The 19,585-nt window shown below is 39.2% G+C and overlaps 2 protein-coding genes across 8 annotated transcripts in view; one reads left to right on the forward strand and one right to left on the reverse strand.

The window, feature by feature from the left end:
* ZPBP (zona pellucida binding protein) overlaps nucleotides 1–3,951 on the forward strand; it is a 50,868-nt gene extending 46,917 nt beyond the window's left edge. For all 6 annotated transcript variants that reach the window (XM_019541108.1, XM_019541076.1, XM_019541093.1 and 3 more), the window contains one exon: nucleotides 1,687–3,951. In XM_019541108.1, coding sequence (XP_019396653.1) covers nucleotides 1,687–1,778 — 92 coding nt within the window. In that variant the 3' untranslated portion in view covers nucleotides 1,779–3,951. The remainder of the gene's footprint in view (nucleotides 1–1,686) is intronic.
* Nucleotides 3,952–12,163: 8,212 nt separating this feature from the next.
* VWC2 (von Willebrand factor C domain containing 2) overlaps nucleotides 12,164–19,585 on the reverse strand; it is a 108,497-nt gene continuing 101,075 nt past the window's right edge. The window contains exon 3 of one of the 2 annotated variants that reach the window (XM_019541127.1): nucleotides 12,164–12,670. In XM_019541127.1, coding sequence (XP_019396672.1) covers nucleotides 12,519–12,670 — 152 coding nt within the window. In that variant the 3' untranslated portion in view covers nucleotides 12,164–12,518. The remainder of the gene's footprint in view (nucleotides 12,671–19,585) is intronic. The other variant, XM_019541134.1, reaches the window with a different exon arrangement.

A 19,585-nucleotide genomic window follows, 5' to 3' on the forward strand; every position in this document is an offset into this window, starting at 1 on the left:
GGGTGAGTGCAGCAGCAGGAATTGCCTTCCCTCTGCACCCGCAGATAAGTTGCGGCTCCATCCTGTGCCATGCTTTGGCTGGGCAGCACCTGCCCAAGCCTCAGCACCAGCCCCATTCCCTCCCTCATCATAGGGGCCTCAGTCTGCCCTCCCCGCTTTCATCCCCCCTCACCCCTTCCCTCTCAACTGACTTACCAGCCGGATGCCACTCTCCATGCTGCCAGGCTGCATATCGGCAATTGCATCAGTATCAGCTGATATGGCTCATTAAAAAAATCAGCCATCGGTATCAGCCCAAAAAATCTCTATTGGTGCACCCCTATCAATTATCATTGTTAATGACCTCTTTTATTTTGCTACTTAATTTATGACACAGGTCAATAATAATTGTCCAGTGTATTGTTTTCTCGGTGCTTAGTACAGTAGAGCTCTGATTTTGGTGAAGGCATTCATAGAATTATAAACAAACAGGGCTGGGAGGACTTTGGCAGGTCATCCAGTCCAACACCTTGCTCAAGCTGGAACGTTGTCTGTCTAAATAACCCTAGGGATTTTTTCTCTGAACAGATGCTAACGTAATAAAAATACTAAAATAGTGCAACGTTTCTGAGTGTCTGTAGCAAGGGGAGCCCTGCAAATCTTTTTGCCAGATCATTCTTAAAATCTACCTTGCTGATGATATTTGATGAGACCTCTAACTTTTCCTTAGGCCACCAGCAAGAGTTGGCAGTCAGGCAGTCCAGGAAAATGCTACCACTGTAGATCAAATTAATTTAAGGCCGTCTGAAAACAGGGATATACCAGATTAAGCATTACAAATTCTGCTGAATTAGTGGTGTCCTAATAAGCCCTAACTGCTCCCCTCCCATCCAAAGGAAGACATCAAGCCAAAACATAAAACCACAGAGCCAGGATATAAGCAGGAATGCACAGGACAGAAATAAGGAGCCATCCAGGTTCTAGCAAGGATTGAACACTAATACTGAGCCTTTTCCTTAAAAATGTTACTGTTACTGTTGCAAGAATGAAGTGAGGTTCAAAAGAGTCAGAAGAGCCATGACCAAACCAACCACTTGACTCGGATCCTGTTTGTTTCCTCCTAGTGATCAGCTTTAGGGCTAGTCTTTCCTGCATGGGTTAAAATGTAGAGTCACTCCTTAGATAAATGTGTGCTCACTTCCCAAAATAGCACTGAATTAACTGAAATGTGCATTTCTATACAAAACATCTTTTCACATCCCATGCCAGTTTCTTGCTTGAGGCATTCTCTGTGCATTTCTCCCTTTATTAGATTCTTAAAAGTCAAATCTAGTTTTAAATTCTTTTATATTTATCCACTAGGTGGAGTAAGAGTCATTTAGTTCAACATTAGGAGGTCTAGGCTATGCTGAAGTCTGTTGGTTATTGCTTATTGTTTAATTAGTGAAACAGTTTACCTGTGTGTAGATTAACCAGGGAACAGTCATACTACAGTAATTACTTTTCTGAAGAGAAGAATATGGTGCATTTTCCAACACGATGTCACAGTCAAATATTAGGATGCTGGAAAAAATTGTTGTCTTGCCAAATAGTTGATGATACATCAAAAAAGAATTTAAAAACATTTCTAATCTATTCAGTGTTTTAGAAGTCATTCGTTCATAGCATCTTAATGTTGCTTTGTTCTTTTTCTCTCCCTGCATATAGTTATCTGTAGCCCAGGAACATACAATCCCAGTGAAGGAGTTCATTGTCTTCTGTGCAACAGGACTTTGACATATGGAGCAACAAAATGTTAGCAGAATGTCAGTTGCAGTATTTTGCTCTTTTCACTACTCTGTTGTGTGTTGTTTTTTCACTTGGTAAAATCAATAAAGTGATTCTAGCAACTTGCGTGGGTATTTTTGGTTACAACCATAGAAGGCATTTGTTTTTTAAAATGAGTGACATCTCACCATTTTAACAAAGTATTTTAGGTCTGCTATAATTTGGGACTTTTATTTTTTAAAGTGTATGTGCATGTCACTGTAAGCCACTTTTTAATGAGCTATAGCCTGTTGCTAAAGAAATCCTTCTAAAAATTCTTAGACGTTTATGTATAATTCAGTCTATGCGTCTATTGATTTTGTGGTCCAAATTCTGTTAGAGCGCAGGCTCCACACTAGCCATTCAGAGGGTCATGCATACGAGGAGAATCCCATGCATAAAAACCTACTTGTGTGTTTCTTTACAGAAGAAAAATTAAAGTAATAAAATCAACCCATATGCAATTCCTCCCCAAAAGGTACAAGAATTTCACATTAAACAATTGATAATAATGTCATCATATTTCCTGTTTCACTTGCGCCAATCCCAGAAATTCCCAAACTGAGTTTAAAGGTCTCTTTACTCTAAACCAACAATTATCCATTCAACTTTTTATTTAATTTTACATGACTACAGTTGGCAACCTTGTATATAAGAGAATCATGACTAACCTGTTGTCTTAATACATTCCTTCTTACTACTTGTTTTTAGCAGGCCATACCCTGCTGGTTGATAAAGCAGCTAAAATAACCTAACTTCTCATCGTTACCTGTTCTGGAGACTTGCAGACTAGTCCCTATGGAATTTTTAACAGTTTTATAAAACTCTATTAACTTAGACTTTTCAACTTTGCCCTATTTGTGTTGCAAAACCAGTTTTTAGATAATTTATTTTGGCCATTCATTTTTTTGGAGAGGGGGGAGAATAGGTTGGTTCAAAGGGATTTCAAAAGTCTTCATTTTATTTTTTTGTTTTTATTAATATTTTTAGATGAATTCTTTGAATATATACTCTCAAAGAGGAGATGTATCGCAGTTACCTTTGGAGGAGATTAAATTAATTCTTGATCTCAGGACATTTCATTTGTAAATTATCTCAGCTCATCTCACATTCCCTGCATAGCATAGAACACATATTTCTTATCATTTTCATTACAGTTGTATGAAAAGAAGCTGATAGTGAAGGCATTTTCTAGCCATTTTGTTTCACCACCAGGTAGGAGGTTTAGTAGAGCTTGGGATTTTCCAATCCCCATCTCACAAAAATGAACCATGGATTTAAATGTGTGTATTTGCCCAATTAACACCTTCTGAGATCAAGAATTGAAATACAAGTGCGTATATATCAAACAATTTAGTTAGCATCATACTAATACATTTTTACATGTAAAATGAAGCCTGAGGCTTCATAAAGATTCTGATTTGATTTGAATTGTGCCAAAAATAAAGTTCTGAAAACAGTTTTAATATGCTTTTCATAGATTTAGCTAGTTTATCTATAAAGCATGTTTATTTGTATCAGAGGCCTGTAGATAATCAAGAATAAATGCAGGACCATAATGAAGATTTAACAGAATGACTTTTTTTATTGCTGAAACATTAGTATAAACAGCATAACTAATATTTAGCAGAATATATAAAATAGCTATTTTTATCAAATGCCATTTTAAAATAAGTAGCTGGGAAAAAGCAGTGTTGGAAAAAAAAACTTTAGTGGTAAGTTAAGGTATCACCACTCAACTTGAATCAACCAAATGCCTGAATCCTAGTTATTTCTCTTTTCATGTGGCAAATAGGAATGAACAGATGCAAACTGGAAATGCTGTTACACTACTTTGAAGCACTGCACGTCAATGTCATCTCCATAATTAGCCAATCACAATAACACTAAATTACTTAGCATTAGTTTGACTTATCAATGGTTGATATAGCATAGGAAACAGTGAGTATTGTCTTAGCAATTATGTAGACTTTTGCTGGTAAAAACATGCCAAATAACATAAGCACATGGAGTTTTGTACAGTACCTACTGCAAAGTAATTCCAGTATTACCCTTCTGAAATGAATGCAATTAATTTTAAGGTAACAGAGACACACGATTAATCAGCATGTTAACTTTATGTATAGATAACTTAATATATTTATTAATCTGTTATTCTTAAAAAAATAATAACCCAAACAACTGTAATTGCTACACAATACTATGAGAATGGATGGTGTAAAACAAGTACCAACCAGCTTCTTGGGACAGGCTCAAATAAGCAAGGAATTGATAAGTTTTAAGTCTCAGTAGTTTGCTTCAGTTTGATCTGGTATATTTTGTAAGGGTTCTGATTTGCTTCTTAATACATGTTTACATACTCTAGCATAGTATAAAAATGATTTTGCTAATCCTCTTACTTTGTGAAAGTCAGTACATCAGGCCAGGCCAAAGCCTTGCCACCAGGAGATTATGCAAAACAAAAGGTGTGTAGTAGGCCTTGTCCTGGCCTTTCACTAGGTTGTACTTTATCTACCATAAACACAAGCACCACACAAGACTGCTGATTTTTTTTCTTATCTGAACCATTCATTACATCACGTTATTTTTTTATGTTTACTTTCTCCAGGACAGAGTCTAATTTCAGTCATACCAGTATTAATCTGAAAACTGATTTGAATTTAATCAAATTAATTTGGATTACGTCTGATCGAGATCAGAATGTGGTCAGTTATTCCTGTTTGCACATATGCTGCTAGTGAATGTTCAGTAAAACTGATATTTCACCTGCATCTTCCATAGTCTCCTTTCTCACATTTTGGGTGGAGCTGGAAGATCCAAATTTTGCATGTAAAAATAGGGAAAAGTTATTTTCTTATTTCTTTCACTTAAAAATAAACTCATCAATTTTTTTTCTTATTATCTTTCTTTAGTTTGCAGTTTTCAACATTGTGCAGGAAATGATATTACTTGTCTTTGCTTTATGCTGCTTTTTCATGATTTCATGTACTATATGTGGGTGAAATGATTTAGGTAAACACATAAGGTTTGTGGGGGGCATGCAGTAGCCTTTTCTAATGCCTGTAACCAAGCAAAGTCTCTGCCCTGCATGAGTTGGTGTTGGTAGAGAGTTTCTCTATGCTGTTCTGGAACCTTTTATCCAGTATGAAGGGGCAGGAATAGAAATGAAGATCACATTACAGATGTTGATTCTGTTCAAGCTCAATATCAACATGGTTGACAAATGCAAGGACAAAAACTCAGTAGTTACCCTGAGTTACCAGTGTTTACTCTATGAAAATAGTAAGTCACTACATGTTGTGACAGACATTCTAAATATCTCCATCAGGAAGATCTTTTTTATGGCAATGTATTTCTGGTGTATCAGTTTTTTCTTTTGAACTAATAATTGTAATTAGAGGGTCCCTATACAAGAGCAGCAATTCTGCTCCAATGCTCCAGCAGACTCCAGGGTCTTGTGCGTCAGCATTCCCACGCTTAAAAATGGCGGGGGTGCTTTAAAGCTTGTCAAACAAGCTTTAATTAAAGTGCCCCTGCTGCCATTTTTAAGCACAGGGATGTTGATACATGAGACACTCCAGTCACCTTAGTTAGGGTGGCTCTTGGAGCCACTCTAATTAAAGCACCTCACCGCATCCCTGCCTTCCCTGAGCTTGTGTATAAACATCCAGAGTTGTAGGAGTAAACTGCTAGCCTCAGATGGGCCATTAGGAAACAGAAATGGATAAGTTCAGAGGTGAATATGGTTTTTCAGTTAATTTAGCTGCAGCTGATTATCATAAGGTTATTTCCATTACAGATAAACTAATATTACTTATTAATGTTTCCCTATCACTTCTAAGGAGGTAAACAATTACAACTTTTTGATGTATCCCAGAACTTTTCATTCAAGCATGAGGCTGGATTTGGGAGGGGTGTGGGGAGGAAAAAGAGAGCATATAGAAGGAATTAAGGTCAGAAAGATCCATTAGGTTGAAGACTTTAATTAGTTCATGTTTTCTACCACTCTGCCCATGCAGGATTGTTTGTATAATATATTTTATTTTTTTCAGTGTAGTTATTACACCAATCAAATAACAGTGTTTCCACCTAATCTGATAAGAGGCAGATTTATAGCTGAATCTCTCAGTCAAGATGTTTTTTGAACTTTAATCTAAATTTTCCTGTATGAAAGGCGTTTATTTTGCTTCCTTGGGTTCCATAGTCATTTCATGTGGGTTTGGTTCTTGCTGTAAATTTTTTCCTGATCATGTACAATTTATCTTTTGTAGTGCTTCCTTTGTGTTAGGACAGTTCATTTTTTTTTAGGGGAATCAGACAAGTGAACTGCTTGAAGTTTAATCTAAGTCCTTTTTTACCCAGAAGTAATGGAAGAACTGAATGCATGGATAGTAAAATGGAAAGCAACACTACTGTTTTCTGTCATTGTTTATTGCTGTTTGCCTCGCTCTGCCCTCAATAAAATACTAGGCAGTATAACACAGTAATTAGTTTATGAAACAATATAAACAGAGTAGTGAGTTCCTTGCAAGGCAACATGCTGGCTAGCTAGAGAAATGGGAAGCAAGGAGGAAAGAAATTCCAATGGTAGGTGTCAGCCTGACTTTTAAATTAATTTCTTTTGAAAATTCACTTGGTATGGATATCATGGCATATATACTATAATTGCCATGAAAAGATACTATTAATTATTTTCATTTTACTACCATAAAAGCCTAATCTGTGTTCTATTGCACAACTGGAAGCAAGGAGATCTTTTCCCAGAAAGCAGGGAATCTTCTATTATTTTCCCAGTTTATGCTTGATCTCCCTTTTTTGGCATATCAACATCCTTCATGTTCTATGAGACTTTCCTTTTCCTTCATTCCCACAGTACACATTAGAACAGCCCTCTCCTCCAAATGGGCCACCTTTACCACATTCATTTATCTCCCACGCCTATGTAGCTTCCATTCCGTCACTCTCCTATAGCCATATTCAGGGAGTTTTCTCCTTTTTGTTTGGCTTGCTATATTTCTTCCACTATCACTCTCAAGCCAGTATCAGTTTTCCTTTTGTTGATCCCCAGTTGCTCATTCTTTTTGCTCTTACACCAGCCTTTGACTTTATATCTTATTTTCTACGCATCTGGGTTTCTAATCCTCTTTCTCCAATCTGTACATGAACACTTAGAAAGGAAAACATCAACATTCATTTTACTTGGCTTAAATAGAGTAATAAAAAAAATCTCCCCAAATGCCTTTCTAGCCATATTCACCAGCAGTTTCCAACCAACATGAAAGACCACAGTAGAGGGAATTTTAAAGTTGTGTTTAAGAACAACATTTCTTTCTTGCATTTTCTGGTTTCCCTCCCCCCATTGTTAGCATAACGTGCATTTTCCCAGGCACTAGAATTTTATTTTAGAACTAGGCACTGCCTATTCCTTACTTGAAGGCATATATGATACTTAGGCTTAAAGGCCAATTTGCCACTATTATAACTCCACTTACATCAGTAAAATTGTGCAGAGTAATTTGGTCCTGATCTCAAATCAGGAAGAAGCAGGCAAATTAAAAGTAGAAATTCTGTATTCATGCAAATGCCTCTGATAACAGCTAGGGAAGGAAAATCCCCTATTGCCCCCCAAAAAACCAAATCACCCTTAAAGACAAGTGTATTCAGGAACCATCAAAGTTACTCAGATCATTTTAAATTACCTGTTTTGGACAATATACATTAATCTGTAAACCAAATGTATTTTCTAAATTACTTATATTACACATAGGCTTGTATTTAATGGCTGACATTTTTCACTTCAGTAAATACATTTTACTTGTTGGAATTTACACACTGAAAAGAGTTAAATTAAACTTCCAATAACCAATAAAGTGGCTGTTCAAGAAACACCCTGAGCTTGCTTTCATTGCTTTACTGTTTATTTTGTTCAAACCTCAGATGAAGACGTCTCACTCTGTCTGGGAATCTACGCTATTCAACACGCTCTGGGCTCTGCTCATTAAAAACTATGCAGTTGGATTTTAATTCTACATTTTTTAATGTGGAAGTTAAACAGGAACTTCTCAATGCGAACAGCAATATTATGTTGGCTGGGTGGTGAGATTTACATAAATGCAGATTTCCACACTGATATTTAACATGGCCATCAAAACATTCTATTTTGTTCTAAAAGGTTTAGGAGTCCTCACTCTCTAGCTGTATTCTGTACTCAGTAAAGTTTCATTTTTCTTTTCCACTGCTTCTTGAAAGGCTATATGCAAGGTGTTTCCACTTGAGGTCTCGGCACATAGGGAACAGGTTACAAGTGACCTCGTTTTTAAATTTAATTCATGTACTTTTCTCCATTGACTGCATAAACCCTGGCCTATCTGAAGCATTCCTATCCCCATCTTTTAAATGCTAGAGAATGAGTGCAGGTTCAAGATACTCAACTGACAGCCCAAGAGTTTAAGCTTTTATACACAAGCCCTACATATACCCAGTATGACATTGCCAAAGTGGCTTTACCTCGCTTAGCAGCACTAGAACAGCCCTCAGGCTCTCGCAGTCCTTTTGCATCAGTTGAGGCTGCCAACAAGAAGAGCAATCATAGTTGTTGTGGAGAGGGAGTGCTGCCACCCCTGGGTAAGTCTAGGTAACAGAGTATTCCTTAGGTCCATTTAAGTTAAGGTCATTCTGTTTCTAGGTTCCTTTCACCAATTATTAAATAATTGTATAAGACATTTTGAAACATTTGGAATAGCTTATAGTTTCATAGTGCTTAGGGTCGGAAGGAACCTAAACAGATCAAGTCCAACCCCCTGTCCCACGCAGGAATGAGTGCCGGGGTCATAACACCCCAGCCAAATATCACCCCAGCCCAGCTAAAGCATAATGGGGAAAATACAGAGGTATAACAAGTCCTTTCAGCACCTCAGGTGGGCAAGGGGGTAGGAGGGTATGCCGACTCCCTGATAGCAGGGGGGTGAGGGATGGAAGATTAGTGAAGTCTTACCTGCTGCTCTTCTCTGCAAAGGTGGTTGCTGCTGCTACTTCTATAGCAGCATTGGCTCAGGCAGCAGTAGCCCCTGTGGCTGGGCTCCCTGAGAGTCATCCCTTGTGACCCCCAAATATACTACTGGGTACAGGGCTGTGCCTGCTATAGCAGGTTCTCTGAGGGCGGTAGGGAGCACCAATTTGCTTTTCCCCAGAGACACTGCTGTGGGTAGCCTTCCTGCCTGCTCCTGTGCCTGGCAGGGTGGCTCATGCCATTGAAAGATTGCCGAATGTCTCTCTGGTGCTTCCTCAATAGTTGGTGCCCAGTGCTGATGCCTCACTCTTTCTGCTCTAGTTTTGCTCCTGAAAAAATATAAATCATTTACTTATGTACTTACTGCTTGAAAGATAACCAAGCTCCCAACAAAATGGAAATCCATGCTCAACAGAAACAACGTGATCTTAGTAAGGATCTTGAGTGGAAGAGAGGCTGAGTTTTCATGTAATTAAAAGTTTTAAAGTTAAACTTTATGGGCATATGCTTTAAGAGATGTAAACATGGTAAATTTGATATCATTTCACTACCTAAATACAACAGTAAATGTCCTGATAAAGTAGACAGTTTATCATCCTATTCTGAATCCCAGTTCCTGCAAGTTACATAAATTAGTTTCAATTCTGCTGCTTTTACTTGCATTGAATAGAAGCTTCTATGCAAACAGTCCACTAGTCTCAAGGAAACAAACATGGATTATCATATTAGTACAGCAGAAGGACTAAAATTCTCAGAGGTATTTAAGCATCTAACTGCCATTGATTTCATTAGGAGAGATCTGGGTCTTAGTAATTCAGGACCTAGCTTGCTAGTTTCATTTTTATGAGTAATCTCAGTGAAATCAATACATCAACACAGACCTACCGAATCAGATATGGATCAGATTTAGAGCCATACCCTTCTTTTGACTCACACAGGGTGCGTCTACACATGCATTTGATCTGCAATCAGTTTACTTGTCAGTAAAGGCTTCCAGGCAGGCACCTAGACATGCAGGGATGTGGGAGCAGATTTGCTGCTCCTAGCAGCAGGCTGTTCCCACTTCTTGCAGCCTTACAAAGGGCTCCTGCCACCGCCAGAGGAAGCTCTAGGCTCTCCCTAGGTGCAGGGGGCTGGCAGGAAGGACCGGTTTGGGACATTGTTTCTTGCCCCGGGGCGCTGTCTGCTGCCAGGGCAAGGACAATGTCCCCCTGGCCAGCAAGGAGCTCCCAGCCCCATATCCCTGATCCAGGCAGGGGACTTGAAAAGAACTGCAGGTGAGGGGTAGGTCCCAGCCCCCTGCCCCAATCCACCCAAGAGAATTCCCTACCCAGCTGAGGGCTCGCTAATAGCTGCCCCACAGGTGGATGGGGCAGCAGGCTGGGACCTGCCCCACCCCTGAAGCTCTTTCCAATCTCCATGCCTCAATCTCTAGGTCAGGGTGCAGGGCTGGGACCTGCCCCTGACTGGGACAGTTCCCAGCCCCTGCTCCGCAACTGCAGGTCAGAGGGTAGAGAGCCTGTTCCCTTCTCAGCTCTGCAATCATGGAGCTGGGTGGGAAACAGGCTGGGGAGCCTGTTCCTTGCCCTGCTCCGCATGCATGGAGCTGGGCAGGGAACAGGCTCCCCAGTCCCTGCCAGCAGGGAGATCCCAGCCCCACCGCTCCCCAATTCTGATGGCAAAATGGGGGCTGGGAGATAAGGATTGCCCAACCCCCACTCCCTGATTTCAATCTTAAAGCAAGGACCCTGGAGCTCCCTACTGCCAGGGCAGAGGGACATAGTCCTCACCCAGGCTGCAATGGCAGAGCCTGCCCCAGCAGCAGGCAACTCCCAGGGGCAGGAAGCAATCTCCCACCCCTGGTGACTGGCTAACCGGGAGCACATTTGCTCCCTGTTGGGCATTACTATGCAATAACTATTCATGAGTATACTTGCTACTTGCATTTGCAGGGAGCAAATTTACTTGCGATAGTGAGGTTTACTGTGTAGTAAGCATGAGCACATGTAGATACAAATGCTTACTGCACAGTAAACTACGCTACTTCACAGTAAAGCATCTCATGTACACACACCCATGGAGTAGGAACCTACATTGCCATTCAGGGAATAAGTGGTGCAACAGAACCAAGCACTCTGACTCAGAGTTCATTTTTATGGAGAGGTATTTAGTACCCACCTGTTGGCAATCCAGTTGCTGCAGAATCACTTCTATTTCAACTGCAGTGTTGGAGGTTTTTACGTTGGTGTGTATATGCTTGAGGGAAATAATTTTGACAGGTAAGAGGGGTTCGAGCAGTTTAGCTGCAGCCGTCTGTCTCAGATTTCTTTCTCTCTCTCTCTCTCTCCCTCTCTCTCCACCTGGGGGGACTGAGGCTACATCTTGAGGTACATCTTGTGATTGCTCTTAGTCAGATTTGGAATAGCTATACATACCAACTTCGGTCTGTCTGGCTTTTTTGTGTCCTCTGCATATAACTGTTTGCTTGACCATTTTTGCCTATGATATATCTGGAAAAATAACCTGATAAAGCATATATGTATAAGAAAACTCCAGACTGGGAGAGAAATCCTGATGTCAATGGCAGCATTTCCATTAACTTGAGTCTGGCTTGGATTTTATCCATGATGAATTGATAGAAGTCTCTGAACCACATAATGTAAATAATTTTTCATGTACCTAAGTAACAAGGTAGTTAACACAACACTAACACAACACTAATTCTGCCAGATTCACAAATGTTTTCCTTTCTGAGAAAACCTTATGCTTAAAGTGAAGACCACATAGAAATGCTTTCATCAATCAGGACCTTAGTAGCAGAAAAAAACTTCTTGTAAGAGTCCTGCTTAATCTTCTTTCTTTTACTTGCTTTACCTGCTGCACTCCCCTTCACCCTCTGTTGTTTCAGTTACCTTCATTTGCTTACTCTTTAAATGTTAAGAAATTGCAAATTACACTGCTTTGCTACTTACAGTTCTTCACCTTAGATATAGGATGCTACAATTTACATCACTATGGAATTAGTCCTCATGTGATGCATCAGACAAATTCATTTTGGGGGGATTGATGTGATTTATCCAACCAAAGTTTCATAGTGGGTGTTACAGAAGTTGCAGTTTCAAGCTCTGTTCCCAATTACACCATTTCTGGGGAGGCACCATTAAACTGAGAAGAGGACTGGGCTCACTTTTGCACAGAAATATTCTTTGAAACACCATATATACTTTTTAAAAGTATCTAAAGTCTGCAATCTGCTGGCTATTTCCTGGCCAGGCACAAATTACTGTTACCCACAACAGAAAAAAGAAAAAGATGATAAAACTAGAATGGAAATGTTTTAGGCATGGTTCATGTATACAGTAGGACAGGTGACCATACAGTATTTTAATCTGTATTATCTATATAAAACATTTATTTTTAAGCTGTATAATGGGATTATAGAAATACATAGAATATTTGATAGAGTATACTTCAGTGTACTCCCTGTGAAAATAAAACACATTTACTGAGGACAGGAATCTTTATGTCCAAACTTCTTTAAATATGTGCATTTCTTTGCCTTGCAGTATTATGTTACTATGAGAAACAAAATACCAGGATGCCATTTTTTTCTCCTTCCCCAAATCTTCTAATTACAATGATTCAGATTTCCCAGAGTCATCTTGGGTGCTCACCGCAGTGAAATGTTTTATAAAAAATCAAAGTACTTTGATTTGTAGGTTTCCTAGATTTGTTTGCATTCATGTCTAGTGCACATAGCTTGTCGTTCAATTCTCCAAGTGCCTTCTTCATAAGTACAATGACATATAGTGCATTCGTCAGTTTTCACCTCTCGGCCTGCTGGAATGACAGTGGTTTCTGCAAAGCAGTTCGGGCCTAAAACAAAGCAAATAATTTAGAATGCAACTGTGATACTTAAAACATAGTGTGATCCTGTCTAGCTTAGGTTTGTTAAACACTGCAAAGCTAATCTAAAATTCCTAACAAAGAGTATGCTACTTCTACCACAGGCTGTGAAGGTTGTACAGGAGGTTTAAATGCAGAGTAAGATCGTAAGAACTTTCGGTTCTTGGCTTGCTTAGCGTATAGCCATAATTCCCTCCCACCAGGAATAGAAAATCATGCTAGTTGTTCAGCACTCTATAGCAACATAACGTGAAACAGACAGCTGCAGTAGACATCTGAGCAGAGTTTGACCATCCAGAGGAACACAGATTTCAGATATAAGAAAAGACTCTTTACGGTCCAGAGAGCAGAAGACAATAGGGCTACTGCAGGCTGTTATGCAACCTGTGCTAGGTTTTACTGTTTGCTTGTTTTCATTGAAAACATGTTTAGAATGTGTCTTGAGCAGAAAATACCCAAGTGCTTTATTTTCTCTAAATTGAGAAAATATTTAGTCTCTAGCAGAGCAGAGTAATTTGAGTCATTATTGCAGCCTGTGCGCTAAGTGCCCCTTCCCAAAGTGTTCTGAAACCACTTGGTTTCCAAGGAAGGGGCAAAAGTGCCTGCCCATAGAGTATCCATGCTGACAGATATGATGCTGTCAGAAGCTAATGCTATCATATTGCTCTGTCACAGGTGGCTGTATGTGCAATTACCTGTCAAAAAAGAGGAATCAGCTTCCAGCACCAGGATCCAAAATTATTACTGTCAGTGCTCTAAACTCTACCAATCACCAGCTCATATTTATACGCTATCTTCTCAAAGGACCAGGGCACATCATGCATTTAGCATGCAAAAGTCAATTTATTTCGAAGGTGCAGTCTGACTGGTTAACAGGACACAGCAAACCTTATATGCAACCTAGAACTAAAGTGCATTGAGTTCATCTGGCTGAAACTCTAGGGGAATTTAGGTAAGCAAAAAACTCAGCAAACTTTGAAGGTGTTTGCCCAAGAGGTACAGTAATTATGGTTGAGAACTAGATCTTCAGCTGCTTAAATCTGTGAGAAGAACCACACCAAGTGTTGTGCTACATCAAATAAAACTCTAGGAATGGCTCATGTTTTTGCCTATTCTTGCAAATAAATAGTAGAACAGCATCACAATTTTGAAGGCACAGGTCAGATGACTTATGCTTCTCTTTGGAGTGAAAAACCTAATTTCATTCATGATCTGGCCACCACAACTACCATACCAATGGTGAACACTACACTAGACAGAATACTATACAGTTGCCCAGGTAAAAGGAGTCTATAAAATATTTTAAGAAAAATATAGTGTACTTTTCATGTAAATTTGAAGACAGAATTTTATGCTGTGCAGATTTATCAACAGAGCTTTTCCTTTTTCACATGGTCTGCAGCCCAGACCTCTAAAACAATTTTCTTCCCTTTGGGTTTTAAAGCTTCTCCCTCATTCAACGTTTTGCCTGTTACAGAATTGCCAGTATGTGCCAACATTAAGATCAGCACCCTTGTTTCTTTGTTTTTTGCTTATGTTATATTACCACCACTTAGTTTTGACTCCTTTTCATAAGTTATGCATCCCCAGGCTGGAGCAGTGCTGGAACAAGAGACCTCAACTACTGTAAGGAGCATTGGCCCTCTTTCTTTTGAGGGTGCTGCAGAAGGTACCATATTTTCCAGAAGAGACAGACCATTGGAATCCTGACCATCTGTAGTCTGCAAGTGCAGTAAAGGTTTTTTTTTTTTACCAATATTGTTGTTAATCCTAGCATCCTTGGGCATGTTTCAGATGAATTTTCTAGTTGCCTGATTTTTCATGTACCTAAATGCCTATGGTTTAGCCTGAAAGTGGTTTTACATCATCAATTAATAAAGAATCCTAAGCATTTTATGTATTGGTCTGTAAAGGCCCTGGATTGAAAAGGTATATAACAGAAATGCTCAATCAGCAAAGACAAAATGCACTGTCCAGGGAGTCAGCACCTAGATGCCACTTAACAGGTACATAATCACCATGGAACAGGCATGATCCATCTCCAACGGTGAGCCATGTCTGCACTGCAGTCACAGATATGCTGGCTTTAAATCAGCTGCCTGGCCACAGCAGGACAGATTTCACTGTGAGCTAATTCTACCCTGTTCTATCAAAACAACTCACTGATGCCTATATGCATATAAACATATAAACATGTGGATATTCTTGGAACAAAACCGTACACAATATATCAATCCCCAGTCTACAAGTCCTTTGACTCCTGTGACTTATTGGTGTTAAAACAAAATTCAACTCTGGACCTTTTAACTAGCAAGTTCAAATGGACTGTACATGGAACTGGAAACCACAAACACCTCGAACTTGACTCCTAGCTCCAAGCTGTATGGTGATGTAAAACATGTCCTCACTTGTAAGAAGAGGATTATGCCTCACTGAAAAGGCATTAGCAGGATTAATAAAAATATTCACCCAGTGTTTGAGGGGCACCTACTATCTATTTTCACTTACATACATGTCCTCAATCTCTACACTGTAGTATATTTCAGAAGATGAACTCTAAAGCCTCTATTGTTACTCCACTTCTGTATGTCTCTTCTTTTCTGGGTTTCATTTGCAAAGGTAACTGGAGACTGAACTCTTACAGTCTTTTCTCCAATGCCCGATGAATGGTATTTGTGCCTGAAAGCTTGCAATTAAAGAAAGATTTTTGCAAAAATCTTATTGGTCTAATAAAATATATCATCTCTACTATGAGTCTTGATTTCATAATAATGAAGGTACTTATAATCTGTCCTGCAAGAGATGAGAGATTCATTTCAAGAGATACAGATATACAAGAGGGTGCTCTCTGCTGGACTGCTGCATACTCTTGACTCAGCAAGAAAGCATCATGTATATTTAATTCCTTGGGAGATGCACAAGGATTTTGAACAGGCAGATCTCAATCTTACTGTTAATGCACTTTAAAAACACTTAGCTTGATTTAAATCACCTGCCAAGCTCTCTTTTTATATATACTCAGAGACATGATGGGACAACTGACAAAAGGATAATGGATCGATACTAGTGGTTATCTAGATCAAAAGCCAAAGTCATTTAACTACAGGCAGAACTTCTCCCTAGGTTCTGCTCAAGTATCTAGGTACTAAGCAGATGAGGGATGGGAAGGGAAGCGAAGGAAGAACAGAGCTAGCATCCCTTGTTTCACTCCAGGGAAGCTACTTCAAATGCTTTTAAGGTGTTTTAAGCCACACTCTGGTTTGAGCAAACTGTGGGTTTTCAATACATAATTCAGTAAGATGTGTCACTTCTAATTACAGATGGCATGACATGCCATGGTGTATAAAAGACACAGCAAGATTTTTTTTAAAAATGTTATTTATCTGTCACTTAAGAAGCATTTAAAGTGCAAAAGCACTGCTCTTTCTTTGTATTGTTATTTTTATTTGTGCCTGTATGAATATTTGCTAGTTCAGGTGTTAGAGTGATCTGGATTATCCATCTCTCCACCAGGGATAATGAAAAGTAAAACACTTTATCTTGGCCGGAAAAAGCCCACTGGCTGCCCTAAACTTACTTCTAAAACACTGTTTCTTCCAACAGTAGAATCCAGGCATGGATCCACTTGTACGCTTGTATTCCCCTTTGATTCCTGTTCCACCCAAAGTTTATAACCAACCTCTTGACAGTGGCAGCAGCACTTCTAGTTGGGCAGCACTGAGGGACTCAATTGATTTCATGGCCCATTATAAACTCTTCATTCCATAAGTGTTAACAATCCTTTTTAATAGTCTTGATGTGCCACCAGTCAAGCTATCCTTTGTTCTGCTCTCTGTTAGCTGCTCCCAGTAATGCAACTCCTATTTCACAGCCCTGCAGACTGCTTTTAACTCATTGCAATTACGTTATATTTGTTTTTGCTTCAATTTAAACAGAATAACTCAGCTCTAGGCCCCTAGCATATTAGTAAAGTTTCTAGTTTTTTGTTTAATTGAAGAGAAATGTGTGTTGTTGTATATTTGCTGATGAACCTCACCATTGGCATCCCCCTTTTCAAAATTCTAGATCTGTTCATGGCACAAACTGTAGATGTAGCAGGACTCTGTCATACTTTGAGGACAGTCTGTTACAGATGCCCAATTCCAGTGACACAAACAAGGCTGCACTTTTTTACACCAACTCCAGATATAACCTTGTCTCACTCTTGCAAGGCAAGCAGTGTGGCAGGATATGCCTAATGCAAACACTAATAGGAATGTGTTTTGCAAAATACTGTAGAAAAGATCCTGTCATTTTTACTTGTGCCAAAAAGCACTCAGCAGTGGGAAAACTTTTGCAAGGCTAAGAGGCTGTTCCTGCTGTCACAGGGTTGTCCATAAGGAAACATAATATAGTTTTCTCAGTATAAAAATGAGCCTGACACTAGAACCACTAAATAAGTAACTTGAAAATTTCTAGAAGGGTCAATGTGGTCTCAGCCTAACTTGGTCTTATTCATTAGGATTTTATGGTTTGATATTGCTTCTTAAACCTCTCAAAGATAAACAAAGATTCCACTGGAGTAAATGCAACTTTTACAAAATGTTTTTATGAGTTTTTAAATTGATACTAGGAAAAAGCTTCCAGTGAATTATGACGTTATATGCTCTAATGTTGATAAATACAGTGGGATTTAATTAAAATGCAAATGTTGTTATCTCAGAAGAAAACAGCCAATACCAATTACAAACAGAGAATACTCAAGCCACTCACCTGTAGAAGTAATACTCCCTGTAACCTTGACAACTTTGTAAGAGAATTTCAGGCTGCCACTCCTCCCCTTTCATAAACACATATCCATGCTTTACACAATTCAGCTTAATTTCTTTCTTTTCCAGACTCACATGACTTTAATGTGTACAAATTCATCTATTCTTTTGATTATAAACCAGCTGCAGTAACTTAGTCAATCATGCTTTAAACACTTCTTCCCATAATGTAGTAGACAGAAAATTGGACAAAAAAATATCAAGTTTGGGTAAATATATAAGGGGTGTGCACCACAAACTGGGAGAACCAGGGCATCCCAGGGAAGACTAGGTCCAAGGGTCACAAACTCTTGGAAGCCTGTTTTAGGTTGGACATAAGGAAAAGCTTTACTAAGTCCCCAGGGCCTGGAATATACTCCCTCCAGAGGTGGTGCAGGCACCTACTCTGGATACCTACACTTGGATGCCTATTTTGCTGGGATCATTTGACACCTGCTGACTGCCTGCCCTTTGGGCAGCAGGGTAGACCCGATGATCTTGCGAGGTCCCTTCCAGCCATAATGTCTATGAAATCTATATCAAATGGCAGAGCAAATTTTAGTTCGTTAGAATTATGAGCTACCCTCAGTAACACTTGGATGTAAGGCTGCTTTAACTCAGTGTGCCAAATATACTCAACTCCTTAATAATTGTACTTCTAATACCAGTCAAACATGCCGTTTCCATTCTCACTTTCACTTTTCTCCTGTAACTGGTAGGCTATCACAGCATGAACTGTCATAGGACAGAAGCCCTTATCTCCATCTCAGAGTTAGGAGGTATACTTAGGGCTAAGGAAGCTAAGGACTAGACCTCAAATTTCAGATTATTTTTGACTGGCTCCCAGTGCTGTACTGCTATAGGGCACTGACATTCAATTGGAACATTAAGCTCAAGTCCCTTCCGTGCTTACTGAACAATTTTGGATGGATTTTTCACAGCATGGGGACAGAAAAGAAAAACACTCCAGCATGTAATACTGACCCAGACTAGACTCTGAACAGCAAGCTATTTTTTCCTCTAAATCCAATCACTGTTTTCTCTGAAGATGATATCTGTGTACTTATGCCCTTCCACTCACTATAATCTCTTCTAAAGAGCCTGTATCTTCTCAATTTGACTTTGTTTTCCCATCATGGATGTGTGTATACACATTATGCAGCTTCAGAGAAACGTCAGTGAGATGGATAATGCACAAAAATCAGTTAAGCTAGCTAGCAGAGATGGTCTGAAACTAGCATAGCCTACACTGATTCTTTAGCAAAAATAAGGTACCTTCTTAAACCAATCTAAGCTGGCTGGCTGCACATACTATAGAACAGCAGCATGCCACAATCCAGGCTGGGAAAAATGTAAAATTCTACGTAGGCTGAAAATATACTAACTATGGGTCAAATGAAGCATAATTATTAGCGGCACTCTAATGCAGAAAGAGTTTCATTCAGTAAAATTCAAAGTTAACGTGAAACCAAAATACAGTATGGTGCTGCCTTGTTAGCTGAATACAGATCAAAGGAAGTAGCTTCACAGCCATCCTGAAATACTAGTTACCCCTTACGTACAGTATGGCATTCAATGCTGGTCGACATCTGTTTATCACTTTCCATGAGTTAAGCTATTTAGAAGAACAAGAACAACATTATTCAAATCACTCTCCTTTTAACCTCAAATTAGAGCCAACGTACGATACTCTGGTTCTTTTACCCTTACTATGAAGGCTCTTTCACATCAAAATATTGAATCCACAATTTTAGAAAGTTGGTTTGTGACAGCTTAAAAATTACCAGAAGGCATATCCTGACAGTTTCTTCTCTTAATTTGCTTGAGGGACCTGCCCTATGTTTGTTTGTTTATTTACAACTGCAAGTACTTCAATACATTGGAAAATTTCCCAGTCAAGCTGCTAGAGTTGCACCAGTATAACTCCACATACAGACACACTTATTCCAGAATAAAGATTAACTTTCTTTCTTAAACTGATTTCAAAGTTACATAATGTACCCCTAAAAGAAGAAGAGCATCTAAATGGGGAGTTATACCACTATAATTATAATGTTAAGCAGTTTTACCTGATGCCCATGTAACTTTCCCATATAGG

The sequence above is a fragment of the Crocodylus porosus genome, unplaced genomic scaffold (assembly GCF_001723895.1).
Source record: "Crocodylus porosus isolate Cpor-Errol unplaced genomic scaffold, CroPor_comp1, whole genome shotgun sequence".
Taxonomy (NCBI): Eukaryota; Metazoa; Chordata; order Crocodylia; family Crocodylidae; genus Crocodylus; species Crocodylus porosus.